The sequence below is a fragment of the Varanus komodoensis genome, unplaced genomic scaffold (genome assembly GCF_004798865.1).
Source record: "Varanus komodoensis strain SLA01 unplaced genomic scaffold, ASM479886v1 scaffold32, whole genome shotgun sequence".
Classification (NCBI taxonomy): domain Eukaryota; kingdom Metazoa; phylum Chordata; class Lepidosauria; order Squamata; family Varanidae; genus Varanus; species Varanus komodoensis.
Window position 1 is genome coordinate 25,068,214 of NW_025335798.1, and position 14,567 is coordinate 25,082,780.

Below are 14,567 nucleotides of genomic sequence, written 5' to 3' on the forward strand. Positions count from 1 at the left end.
TCTCTCTCTCTCTCTCTCTCTCTCTCTCTCTCTCTCTCTCTCTCTCTGAGAACTTAGTTATCTTACTTTTGTGTATGTGTGCTGTGTATGCACAAGTTTGGATTGTTCAAATGAGCTTATACTTTCTCTTAGAATAATTTTTTCAGTGGTCCTTCACAAGTATACAGGCTGGCTCTGTGCAGTCTCACATTGATAATTTCCTTGTAATTGCCAGCTTCGCCTTCTCACTTCCTTTGACAGCTGCCACATACAGGGAAACAGATGCGTGGTTCTGTGTTCTTACACATTTGTGTAAGGCTGGTGGGGATCTATTTGTGTACTCTCGGCACACTGGCAAAAGGGGGCTCTGGAGCAGGGTAGTGACTGGGCAGGGAGAGGAGCTAGGCCGGAGGGACACGGACTCAAGAGGGGTTGCCACACAAAGGAGCCTGGGGAACGGGCCGGGAGCAGGCTGGATGGTGGGGCGGGGAAGGAACCACATCACAGCAGCCCATACACAGTTGTGTATTGGGAGAAAAGTGGGTTGGCAAAGGAGCAACCAAACCACCATGGCTCATGCTCCAGGTCGGCTCTAGTACGATATGCAAACCCATCCAATTTGGGAGAGGGTACGCGAGAACAGACTGTGGCGCACCGCAACTCATTCCTGCTTTTCTCGGCTCTTGCCTCGACAGATTTTCATTTGCAAACTTTGCCGCTGAAAAAAGAAAAGCCACTGCCATCAGTGCCTTCGTGACCTCTATTAATTTTGGAGCTTATTTTTGGTCCCTCTTTTTTTTATACAAGTTTATTGGAATCCTTCTGGATTCTTAGCCTAAAGAGGGTGTAGTAACTTTTACATGGTTTCATGAATTATAGACTACAAGACATTTCAAAGCTGAAACAAAATTCTGCTGTATTCCCATAACTCGACTAGTAAAATAACTCACGTTTAATAAGTATAATACTCCCATTTTATTCTTCTGCTGTACCGTTAAAGGAGAGACACCATGGTTCTAGAAAAGAAGGCTTTGCAGCAGTAAATTTAAATTGGTTCAGACTGAGGGCCAATTTCAACTGTGAAGGAATTCTTGCGGGGAGGGGACTGCAAGGAGGGATTGCCAATGCAAAAGGGGTGGGGCAAAACACAAAAAATCAAACCCAGCATATTTTAAATTATAGTTTTATTGCTAGTAATATGTCCTTGAAGCTCACTGGATGACTTTGGGCCAGTCTCTGCCTCTTAGCTTGTCCTACCCCACAGGCTTTTTATGGGGATAAAATGTGGGGTGGGGAGAATGATGTAAGCTGCCTTGAGCTCCTGCAAGGGAAAAGAGAGGTGATTAATTAATTGATTAATTTTAAGTGGAGGCATTTCTGCCTTTAAGAATGGGGTGGGAAAACCATGCAAGTGCCTGGAAATTATCAGATTAATGGTGGTCAGGGAAAAGAGGGCATAGCCATCTAGAAGGACCCTGCATGCCAGACGAGAGCCCCAGATTGTCTGGATCTGGCCCACAGACCTCAGGCTCACAGCTCTACTTTAAAGTAGCTGCACAGCCATTTAGCCTGCCTTCTTTATTCTCCTGGAACTCCAAACAGGAGTTGTGCAAAGTTTTGATGTTCCCATGGTAGTCTTTCCACCATGGAAAGACCAGGGTCTGGAAAGGAAGCTATGGAATGAGCTGCTCCAATAAGGGTGCTGTGCCTTGGAGAGTTTCATCGGACTCTGAACTCCAAGGCTGATGGTCATCCAATGCAGAGTGAGAGAGTGGCAGAGGCGATATCCCACTCCTCCTGCTGTGCATTTTCTCAGCTGTTTTTAGCTGTGTAGTTGGGGAACTTCGGAGGGGGAAAGAAGGAGGCTGCTCAAAATACAGGATACAGTATATCCAACCACCCCACACACTGCACGCTACCAGAGTTCCCAGCCTTCATCTGGTGCACCCTTTGCATGCCTGCTGCAAGAGGGGAGAGGGCGCAAAGTGCAGATTCCCAGCTCCCAGGTCAGAGCACAGTCTTCATCCTCAGATCTGTGACTCTACACTATCCTATCGCCCTCCCAGCACTGTCTAGGGGGCCATAGGATTGCTTCTTCTGCAAATGTATAACTGGAGCAAAGGCTGTATGGCAGTATCTTCCTCATTTAATTTCGCCACAAATATCGTACTTTGTCCAAAGTTCAGTCTTTAAATCCACCAAGCTTGCAATCTTATGGACCAGTGTGTGGGAATATCCACTGGCTACAGCAGGACATCCATTTGAGAAATATGTGAGGGATTGCTCTGTGGGTTCGGTACTTCATATTGCCAAATTCACTTGGCAAGTCATTTGTTTGTTTTTCAAATAAGAAGTTCTTTTGTTTGCCCCTGAAGTGCTATAATGGTGGGAAGACTAACCATAGGCTAAATGAACAATGCTCCCCTTGATTGTAGTCAACATGAGATCACAGTCATAGAGGACAAAGGAAGGTCTTTGTCCACAAAATGCACTGCACCACGGACAGCCAGCTATGAGCTCTTGGGCAGATCCAGCCTCAATACTGACTTGACTTTCATCAAGATTAAATGTTTGCCCCAGTTCCACTTGTAAAGGTTTGTGGCTGGCTTGAGAACATGTGCCTCGTGTGCTTTGGAGATGGGTAAGTGGAACGGCAACAATATACGGTCCCACTTGTCTGCACTAGACAAGCACTCATTCCCACTCCACTCCACCCCACCTAATCCTAACCCCAACCCCATCCCATTTCCCTTTTTTTTCCTTTTCCAAAAGAGAGCTTTTCTACAGGAGGCTGCAAACAAAACTTTGATCTCAGAACTCAGATTCAGAGCTCTTCCAAAAGAACATTTCCTTTCCTGGTTTCCCACTGCATAGCCTCTAGGTAGTGCTGTGCTGTAGCAAAATAGCACAACTACACAGGTAAGAAAATAACTTCTGCTGGCAGAAGCAAAACAGACTGTAAAAAACAAACCAAAGCAAAATAGACAGACAAGACAGGAAGGTGCTCTAAAAAAAAAGAAAGCTGAAGTAAAACTGAAGCATCACAATGTCATCTAATAATTCCATAAATAACCATGAAAGCAACAAGTGCACAATAATGCCGCATATAGAAAAGCTCTTGACACAAAACATTGCATGGTTCTTGAAGGTAACTGACCATATTCAATTCTCATTTGGTCGTTCTGAGGAAACTTTGCCCTCTAAGGCTTTAAAACAAACACTCCTCTTACAAAGCTCAGGATTGCCTTTCTCTTTTTTCTCAGTGATCTTGTCAGCACCCACTAGCTGATTTTGCTATTACAGGGATTGAGTCTGGCCTCTTGTGAAACTCGAATGTTTTGTTATGGAGTCCAGCCATTCAGAATTGGATCCATTTGTGCTGCAAAACAAAGCAGGTGTCTGGACTGCAGACTGGAGATCAGGGCAGCTCCCAAGGAAACAAGAACAGGCCATTCCTGCATGATGCAGATGACGAATTAGAAGGAGCGGTTTCGGTCTAGCTATGTCCACTGCTGCCCCCATTTTGTTCAAGGTTCCTTTTCCCATCACACTGTTTCAGTACTGGAAGAAAGGAGTGATGCCAAAAAAAAAAAAAAAAGGACACGGCTTAATCAATTCAAGTTGCAACAACCCAGATTCAGGCTAGACATCAAGAAAAGCTTTCTCACTGTTAGAGCAATACAACCATGGAAACAGCTGGCTAGAGAGGTGGTGGGCTCTCCCACACTTTCTTGTTAGTCATGAAGTCGTGTCCAACCCATCGCAACCCCATGGACAACACTCCTCCAGGCTTTCCTGTCCTCCACCATCCCCCGGAGTCCACTCAAGCTCACGCCGACTGCTTCAGTGACTCCATCCAGCCACCTCATCCTCTGCTGTCTCCTTCTTCTTTTGCCATCTATTGTTCCAAGCATTTGGCTCTTCTCCAGGGAATCTTTCCTTCTCATTAGGTGGACAAAGTATATGAGCTTCACCTTCAGTATCTGAAGGATCAGTATCAGTTGCCTTCTAAAGAGCAGTCAGGGTGGATCTCCTCTGGGACTGACTGGTTTGATCGCCTTGCAGTTCAAAGGACTCACAGGAGTCTCCTCCAGCACCACAATTCAAAGGCCTCAATCCTTTGGCGCTCAGTCTTCCTTATGGTCCAGCTTTCACAGCCATATATTGCAACTGGGAAAACCATAGCCTTGACTATACGCACTTTTGTTGGCAGGGTGATGTCTCTGCTTTTTAGTATGCTGTCTAGATTTGCCATAGCTTTCCTCCCCAGGAGCAAGCATCTTTTAATTTCTTGGCTACAGTCCCCATCTGAGGTGATCTTGGAGCCCAGGAAAATAAAATCTGTCACTACCTCCATTTCTTCCTCATCTATTTGCCAGGAAGTGAGAGGACCGGATGCCATGATTAGTTTCAAGCCAACTTTTGCGCTTTCCTCTTTCACCCGCATCAAGAGGCTCTTTAGTTCCTCGCTAGAGACATTCAAGAAGAAACTGGGCAGCCACCTGAGTGGGATGGTGTAACGTGGTGCCCTGCAACACCAGGGGGTTGGACCCGATGGCCTCCTTCAAACTCCACTATTCTATGATTCTATTATTTTAAGCCTTAGAAGCAAAGTAACATGCAACTGAACGCAGTAAATATTTCCATTCTGGAAATGATGTCAATTATATTTTAGATCACCTAAAGGAGGACCTGAGTGTGATGCAAGATACATCGGAACCATTTTCCTTCACTGAATAAAGCATCCTTTTTGAATATCCCTTTGCTTTTAGCATCCCTTGTGGGGATCCCTTTTGTGGTTGGCTTCGAGAAAATGGAAGGGGCAGCTTCTGGCCAGCCCAAGCATTCCAGAAGGTATTGTAATCCTTTCCCAGATGAAATACAGCATACTACGTCGGGCAGGAGTCGGCAACCTTAAACACTCAAAGAGCCATTTGGACCCGTTTCCCACAGAAAAGAAAACACCGGGAGCCACAAAACCCTTGTGACATGAAGATAACACTGCATATATCGTTTTTTACCTTTATGCTATGTATAAAAAAAATAGTGTGTTGCATTTATGAAATCAATGAACCGCTACAGAGCAAGCAATTTTTATTCCTGCATGCAACAAAAACATTTTGAACTCCGAAAAAAAGACGCTGGATTGAAGGTTACTTTCAAATAAAATACTCAATGTCTATTTGAGTCCTCCTCGTATTTATGAAATAAAAAGCCAAACTTAAATTATGGTTTTTGCTCAGATCAACCTTCCGCATCAGTGCAGAAATGGCTTTTTTCTCTCGTCTCCATCTGGATATTTTTCAGCAAAGGCTGTGTGTTTATTCTGGAAATGTCTTGCAATATTCAACTTTTTGTTGTTTGCCCATTTCTCAGCACATATTAATCATACTGGTAAACCAGTCTCATCAGCAGTGAAAGCAAATGAATCTGCCCATGTACCATTAAACATTCTGTTTTCTTCAGAAATGTTTCTTTTCTTGAATTTGTGCATGGTTGGCCTACCGGGGGTTGAAAAGCTCAATAAATCATGTGCCAGGGGGTGTTGCACATTGGCAGTTGTGACGCATATTTTGGGTGACGGAGCCGCAGCAGAGGAATGAAAGAGCCACATGTGGCTCCGGAGCCGCAGGTTGCTGACCCCTGACCTAGGGGTTATCTGCCCCATTCTGCACTTCCCACACAAGGGGCAGATCAAACCTCTGCACCAAAGGTTTCCCACCTCTCCTTTAGCATCTGCCAGGAACTGAAAATCAGGAGTGAAGAACTTCAGACCCATGGGCCAAATTCACTACGCCTGGGACCCCAATATAGCCTGCCCGGTTCCTAGTTGGTCACCTCTTATTTCCCAGATGCAACCATCTTCCACCCCAGGTGCCAGTCATTTCATCATTTCCTGGCTATGTGCACAGGTTTTTCCCCCATTTTGAAAAGTATTAACTAAGGCTTAATTACTGACATTAAGCTAAAATGAGCTGGTATGTTTGGCTCCATCCACCAAAGAAAGGTGACCCCAAGATCATCCCTGGAATAGAATCCAGCTTCTCGATGAGAGAGGTAAACGCCCCCCTTGATGGGTTCTCTCATAGCTCCACTTGATGTTTAATATAGTCAAAAACTTGGAGGAGGCACACCAATTGTGTCTAAAAAGTACAGATGATACCATATCCAAGGTGGGTGAGTTGACAGTACTTATGAGGACAGGATCACAATCCAGAATGAGGCCAACTAGTTGGAAGGATTGCCAGAAATGAATAAAATGAAGCAAAATAAAGGCAAGCATAACAGAAGACTAACCAGAGACCACTGCCATCATCACTTGAGGAATGTCTTCCTTTCTAGCAAAAAGGAAACGTTTGTGGAGTTTTACAAGTCTTCTGTGTATTATCATCACATAGGAAGCAAGCATCATCATTTTTAAAATGTTGCTTAAATGGCGGGATGTAGGGGCTTATTCCAGTGTACACAGAATTAATTAATGAGAGAGTGCTATGCACAGCTCCAGTCAATTTTATTTTTAAACAAGATATGAAGAAACTGGAAATAATTCCTAGAAGAGCAAGAACAGTATATGATCATTGGGTAGTGGGAATGTTACATATGAGAAAAGACAGGAGGAAGTGGGTTTAGATGAAAGAAGAGAAAATTATATGGGACCAATGCTGTCCTCAAGGGGATGGGTGGGAAGGAGAAGGAAAGCCTGCTTTAAAAAGTATAATGGTCATTTTTTTTTCTCCTTCTCCTGTTGTAGAGATGATGGGCATAAATTCAGAACATTAAGGATGTTTCCAGGTGAGGTTTTTATAGTGCCCTTGCCCTGCTCTATTCATGGATTTTTGTGAGGGAAACAGATGTTATAGTTTTCCACTTAGAACATCCCCTCCAATATTTTCCCACCTGTTTTTCTACTTTTTTCTCTTATCGAAACCCATCAGGGAAGCAAAGATAGAATAATTGCACAATGAGTTCTGGTGATTAGCATGAAGATCCCTCTGCCTGGAAGCACCCTAATGCTGGCCAAAGTTTGTATTTATTGATGTTGACAAGAGGGGCTTTTCTACCCAAGGCTATTAATCTTCTTCATCTACTTTTGATTCCATAGCAGAATTGGGATCAGCCTACAAAGAAGCATGTCCTTTCCTGCTTCTCAGATACACAACCTCTAGGACGCACCATGCTTTAGGAGAATAGTGCAAATGCATAAGGGAAAAATGTTTGTTTTCCCTCTAAGAAAGAAATACCACAATTTCCTTGTTTAAAAATTAAACTGATTAGACACAGAAGTGAGACGGGGTTATGATCTTGTCTAAGGAACTCATAAACAAACATGATGATGGGTGCATGATCAAAAACCACATGTAGAAAAGCTCAAGAAAAGTGTGGGGGACCAAATCAGACTTCAAAACCCCAACCCCCCAAAAATGTCCATCTTAATGACCTGTTCTCTCCTTGCATGAAACTAAGGAATAAAAGGCATGGGTTCAAACATAAAAGAGGATAGCCTATTGAGTGCTGAAGTTAATGTGTAGCACATGTGTCAGCATAAGCAGAATGGCCATAGCAACTGCTGGCACAGTAGGTTTCCACAGAAAGCAGCACCCGCCAGCCGGTGCGATGGGCATGGCACAGAGGAAGCTCTGCTAGCACAATGCGATTTACATGAGGGATAGACCCAAAGAGGCCACAAAGCAGAACTAGTTGTGTGAGTAATGAAGGAGCCTGGAGTGAGTGATTCACTGAGGGATGAGACAGAATCTCCACCTCAAAGGGGAGTGGGCAACCACAGTCCTGCATAGGGTGTCACATTCAGTCTTTCATCAGCATCAGTCAGCATGTGCGATGGTTAGGGAGGACAGGAGATGAGATCCAACAAGATCTGGAAGGCCAAATGTTGCCTACCCTTGATCTGGGGGCTCTGGAAGCAGGTTGTGCAGCTAGTGGGATCCATTACATTAAGGGCACAGAGAAAAAGCCCTACAGCTCCCAGAATGCCCCAGCAAGCCATGAATGGTAGGGAATGCTAACAGTTTAGGACTTTGTCTAAACAGGTATAGGACTGTGCTATAAGTATACTGAATCCATGAAGAAGGCTGGCTCACCAGAACATCTCTGGGAACAAATTTATCCACATGTATGCAGAAAAGAGGCCTGCTGGCTGAGGCATGCTGGGACTTGCAAGCCTTTTTTCAGCCTAAATTGGCATAGGATTGCACATTTAGTGATGTATACAGTGATGATAGAGACAGAGGAACACGTCCCCTTTGACAGATAACTTTTTAGGTAAGCGAGGGCTCAGATGGTAGTCCACGAGGTTCTGTCTAATCCTTGGTTCCTACTTCATGACTCTTATTGACCAAGCAGATACCATTACTAACTTTGTTGCAATGGCTTTTTACTGTCAGTTAAGATTCATTAGGAGCAGTGTCGATCAGCTATTACAAATGTCTCTTCCAGTCACTTTAGATAATGTCTATGAAAATTAGCCAGTAGTTGTGGCACTTTGTGGTTTGAGATGATTACAGATCTTGTTGTTATAGCTGTAGTAAAGGCAATTTCAAAACACAAAAAATAAAATAAACACTGCCTTTTTCTGGCCACGTTGGGTAAACCTGTGGTTTGCAGGGGGGAGGGATGCCATTACGGAGGCAAAAATTAAGAGCCTGGCACAGTAAGGAATGACAGAATATTTACATAGAAACAGTTAATGTCTGTGGTGAAGATATGACCAGCCTCTGGTCTTCTCTTCCACACCCTGCCATGAGAGTCTACTCATTCAACTTTCTGCCTAAGGGGTATTTACTGTGGCTGCCATCTTAACTGGAGGCAAGCAAAAGTCTAGACTATCCATGCAGCAGTTCCAGCAACTGTGCCCAAGTCCTCCCCAGTACAGCCAGTTCTTAAGGCAAGGAGAGGGGTTTAATATTGTTCCATGCCTAGGAAGGGTTTCTGATGTATGGTCGTGTCTGACCTGAGGAAGGACTCGATGTCCTTGGGCATCAGACTGAGGAAGGTATGAGGAAAGAACATTGCCTTTGTCTGGTGGGGTGGTGGAGGGGTGCCAAAGTCTTCACGAAAACCAGATCAAAACTAATCCAGGTCAGAAAACATGTTATCCACGGTCAAAATTATGTTTTTCAAGATAAATATAAATTGAATCATGTTCTTAGCAATGTGCCATTCATTTAACAGATTTCTGTAATTAAATAAGCCATTGCAAAACCATGAACTCACGTTATAAGTACACTATATAAACAAGAATGGCTTCCAAGGTTTTAATAGCATGCACTAGAATGCGGCAGATTTTAGTTTAGGACTTTGCTAAAAGATTGACCTGATGGGCAAGGGCCTGACTTCTATTCAGACACTGAGAATACAACGTCTTGGAGATAAGAGGGCAGGAGGTGGGGAGCCAGTACCTTTGCTGGCAAGCTGGGCGTTAAGTCCACTTTTTTTCCCTTTCTGAATTAAGGTGTCAGCATGCATTTCATTTTCTTTTAGACTTGTCTATGTATGTGAAGTCAGCCCATCTCAACGTTTAGCATCCCATCTTTTAGTAGACAGGAAATGAGAACCTGTTGAATTCTCAACTGAAGGTTTGAAGGAAGAAACAGGAAATTCAGATTTCCTGAGAGGACCTTTCCAAATGAGGAGGAAGGGAACGGCAGGGTTTTTCCCATTTATCTCACATTCCTGCCCTAGACCCTCCTGCCACTAAAACCACTGCTGAAGTCACACTCTGCCTCAAGCCACAAGACATCTGTCACGCCATGAATCAGACACGAGGGTGTGGCTGGGAGACGGGGACATGAACTTTGCACCCTCCCACGAAAGGCCCTGTGTCTGTTCTGATGAGGCTCGAGGCCACCTTTTTGGCTCTGATCCAGATTTTATTATTTTATTTTATTTATTAAAACATTTTTATGCCGCCCCATTCGCCGAAGCCTCGGGGCGGCTCACAACAATAAATTAAGACAATAACAATTAAAATATATACATTAGAATAAAATAAGCCGCCCTGGCCAAATAAAATTCAATGGTATTAACATTTAAAATGCTGCTTAAATAAAAAGGTCTTCGCCTGGCGCCGAAAAACAAATAACGACGGCACCAGGCGGACCTCTCTGGGGAGCGCATTCCAGATAACGGCACCAGCAGCACAGGCTACATGTACAATGCCGTGTTTTATTCTATTTTGTCTTCTTGTTGAACCATCCTGAGACCACGGTAAGGGACTGTCTAAAAAAGTTTTAAATAAATAAATATGGCATGTTTATCACACCATTGCCTCATTCACAGAATTTTGCAGGGGCTCCAAGCATTGCTGGTAACGCCACCATGCTTTTCCACTGCTGCTTTTGCCTTTTTTCTTGCCTCAGAAAATCCACTATGGAGAATAAGTGCAATGCCTTCCAACTGCCAGCAAAAACAGCTTCCCATCTGGAAGCACTGACAGATACTGAATGGACAATACCTCCCACCAAAAGGGGGCTCCATCCAACTGAATGTGGACACAGCTCCTTCCCAAGATGGGAACCCGCTGGACTAGCCACCCACAACCTGTTATTCCCCCTCATTTTGGGCTTCAGCTCCCAACTGTCCCAACCACAGCCAGTGATGGCAAATGAAAGATGCTCTGTGTCAGATTTCTGTTGTGTCATGTTGAGCCACTGCTTCATGTCCTAATGTGGCCAATATCCTAATCTCATATTTGTGCAACAAATGAAGCCACGCTGACTTTTAGTGTAACAGTTGACAATAGTGGTCAATTTGCTATCAGCAGCACCTGGCTTAATCTCAACATCCATTTTAAATAAAAATATCTTCAGTGCATGATGAAATGTACAATTGTTTTCTTCTTATTAGTACAGTCATTACATTGTATTCCCCTATTTCTAAGCATCAATCTTTAAGAATATTGATGTGTTGGTAATTTAATCATTTGCCATAGCTCAGTTTATCCCCTGTTAAGAAATGCTTTCCTCTTTGTTGTTCAAAAATTACCTTTTCCCCAGCAATAACAACTGATCCATGACCGCCAGAAGCCGCAGCCAGATTTTGTTGAAATCTATTCACTTTTCACATAATCAAAAAGCAAGAATGTATGAAGTACCTTCTCATTTGCATATCAAAACATGTCTGATGGTTACAAGAGAAACATTAACATATTCAACAAGTCAACATTTAGATATTTGCTTTGGCAAATGAAGAATTAAATGTTCACTTGGATGCTGCGCAGACTTTGATCACTCATGTTAAGGAAACATCAGATGAGTCAGACTCACAAAACCCAGGGATTAATTTTAATTGTGAGCCATGCTGCAGCATGTACAATTGGAGCAGGCTTGCTGACCTCACAGATGAAAACCCTATTTAAGGTCTGGCAGCCAGATGTCCCACTAGAAAGCAAGCAGCTGCTAGCAACAGTTGTCCAGACCCTTTCGGCAGCGACTGCAAACTCTGACTGAAGCTATGATTGCATTAACTTTCCTCTTTGCCCTGCTGTGGGACAGAGCTCTTGGATGGGGATTCAAGGATGGAGTCCTGCACAACTCCATTTGGTTAGGTAAGAGTTTTGTTATTATTCGTTTCAATTGATAAGCACGAGGCTGCAAAAATAGTCACCGTTTCTGACATCACTGCCCAAAGTCTCGGATCTTGCCAATGAGGCAACATCTCTCTGCAGGCTTAGCTAAAGAAGGAATATTTTACACATTTGGACTAAACATTCTTTTATTTTACTTTTGAAAAAAGACGCAGGCATTAATTTGTGAAGAATGCCTCTGAAATAGGAGCCAGGAAAGCGATGCTATCTGAAAGTCTGAGCTATACAGAAAGCTAGAGCTCGAAATATGTGGCGGTGGGGGGGAGATAAAAAGAAACAGCTGTGCAAGATACAGATAAGCCTTCGTGAAACTCCAGGATACCCTGTATAAAAACACTTTTTGGGGGGAAAGACATGAACTGCAAAAGAACGTTTTTTTCAGCATTTCAGCATGGTTGGACCTCCCCTTTCCCTGTATCCGATTTCATGCGCTCTTCCATCTCTTTGACTTAACGGTTTGCCTTTCTTATCTTTCGCTTGCTGCATCCGTCTGCTTGTGCTGGAACCACAGAGCCTCCCATCAATTGTGTATGACAGCCTGGCAGTAACATCTCGTCCTCCCTGGGTTTCAGCTGGCATGTGGCTGGGTCATAGATTTAAAGCACAGAGATCCCTTGTTTCCCTTATGCTCCCTGTTGGACTGTAACAGAGAAAGATATGCCTCTGACAGGGCATTCCATGCTTTTACCAAATTGCTATTCCTTTCCAGAGGGTAGCCGTGTTAGTCGATCACAGCAAAACCACCAAAGTCGTGCGTGACACTGTAAGGCTAATAAATTTGTTCTGGTATAAGCTTCCATGAGCCTTTTATCATATGGATGGAGTATTATAGATGCACAGTGGGTAGAGTGGGGAGGGAAGGAAGAATAGGAAACAGTGATGTGAGAAGGAAGTACAGACAAGCACTGGCAGTGGCAATCACGCTATCAGCAGCAGTCATTCACAGTGTAGTCACTGCTCATCATATAAACATCCTGAAACTTGGCAAGTCAATTAACACATGTAGGCTGATTTTAAATATCGTGTGCGTTGATCCAAGCTCATGAATGCTGCTGCGGGAGTAAATCTGTTCCTCTGCAAGGGATCCCAAGACTTCAGGCCAAATCCAGTGGCCTGCTTCCACCCCCGCCAATTCCCCTCTGCCTCACCGGTTCCCTTCAGCACATGGTAGGCACCGCTAACCCTGTGCAATGGTGACTTAGTGCTTCTGGGGCAAGTCCCAAAAAGATGAAACTTCATCACGGAAGGATGCAGATCAGCAGAACTTGCATGAGGGAGCTCCACTGGCTGCTTCCAGAAACAAGTGTTTCTGCTCACTTGGAGGCTTCCCCTAGGAAGCACTTCATCTCCCTTGCACACACGCTGGGCCCTCTTGCACAATGGAATTAGCAAGGCATCCCACTAGTGCACGGGAACTGATGGGCTGGGAAGAATCAGAAAGGGCATTTTGGTTGTGCAGAAGGCAATGCTGATATTATGTCTCGGGGAGGGTGAAAAGGCACGCTTTCAGCATGAGAGACCACCGGCTTGGAAAGCTCCAACACTCTGACTTCACAGAGTTATCAGCAGACTTCACACTGGGTTCATATAAAAAGAGTGGGACAGAGAAAGCTCTTGCTTCGTTACTAACATTGCGTATAAGAAATCAGTTCTGTTATTCAAAAAAGGCCATGTCATAAGGGTATTTGAAATGTATAGTGGAAGGAAGGAAGGAAGGAAGGAAGGAAGGAAGGAAGGAAGGAAGGAAGGGCATGTCTCCCATACATTGCAGAAACACTCTATAGCGATTTGAAACTAATGGGACCTCTCCAGTGCGTGCTCCTGCAGTGACTGTTTTTAAAAAGCATCTGTGTATCCACAACATTTCAAGTGACTTGTTTGTTTAAAGCCGTTTTTCTGTCTTGAGGTGTGCAGGAATTCCTGGTTCCTTCTGAACCTAAACAAACCAGTTCCACTGGGAGAAGGAATATATTGAAAAGAATGAGTTAGAACATAGCAGTAATGCACATGCTTAGCATGAAGACCACCCCAGGATCTTCCTCGCCTTTTCCACTTTAAAGAAACTCTTACAAATTATGTACATATTGCTGTGATGTATGTATACCATTGAGCCCTGCTGCATTTTTTGTTGCCACAAGAAGACAACATGGTGCAAGTTCACACAACACTTTAAGCCTGAGACCCCCACTGATGATCGCACACAGCATGGATTCTCAGGCAGCCCCGTCACCCTCCTCCCCTCTCACGTGAATCCCAGGGAGCAGAACAGGGAGGAAAACTACCTGACAAGTGCCCACACAGCACGTGGGGCAGCTGTCAAAGACTCCCCACTGCTGAGCCTCGGAAAGAGGGACGGCTTCGCAGTGGCAAGGAAGAGCCACATGCCACTTAGACTCCTCTGAAGGTGGCCCAGCAGATGCAGTTGCAGATGGTTCTCACCCTTGTCACTCATCACCACAAGCAACAGGGCATGTTCTCCAGGGCCTCCTTCCGAGGAGATGCTGCAGAACATCGGTCCTCCCCTCATCTTCACTGACACCACAGTGAATGACAGGTGCATGTTATATTGGACCTCTAGTAGACGCCCACATTTGTCCCCCCTCTACCCCTCCCCCTTCTGTCCAAGGACAGAAGCAGCAGCCATCCTGGACTAGAGCACCAGGACCAGGCGTGATGGAGGTGAAAAGAGAACCAAGGCTTACTCAAGCAAGATTCAGACACTCACTAGGATATAGCAGGGCCAGAGGTGAAGGCAGAGTCAGGAACAAGCAAGGGCCAAGTATCTAGCAAAGGCAGGAAGAGGCTAAAGTCGACACACCAGTGAAGGCTTGCAAGACGGAAGGCAGCCACCACTAAGACCCCTGTGATCTTCCCTCCAAGTGGCAGCTCATATCCCTCTTCCTCAATGGCCACCTATTTCTCTGGCTGTGGCCTCCCAGGCTACCTGTTTCTCTCAGTCTCTGTCTCTCTCCTGCTGTGCAAAGCT

General features: G+C 44.6%; 1 protein-coding gene across 1 annotated transcript in view; it reads left to right on the forward strand.

Annotated features, from left to right (window-relative positions):
* The first annotated feature begins 11,448 nt into the window (after positions 1-11,448).
* TNFAIP6 (TNF alpha induced protein 6) overlaps positions 11,449-14,567 on the forward strand; it is a 33,605-nt gene continuing 30,486 nt past the window's right edge. Inside the window, exon 1 of the mRNA XM_044438353.1 lies at positions 11,449-11,542. Within this exon, the coding sequence (XP_044294288.1) occupies positions 11,449-11,542 (94 nt within the window). The remainder of the gene's footprint in view (positions 11,543-14,567) is intronic.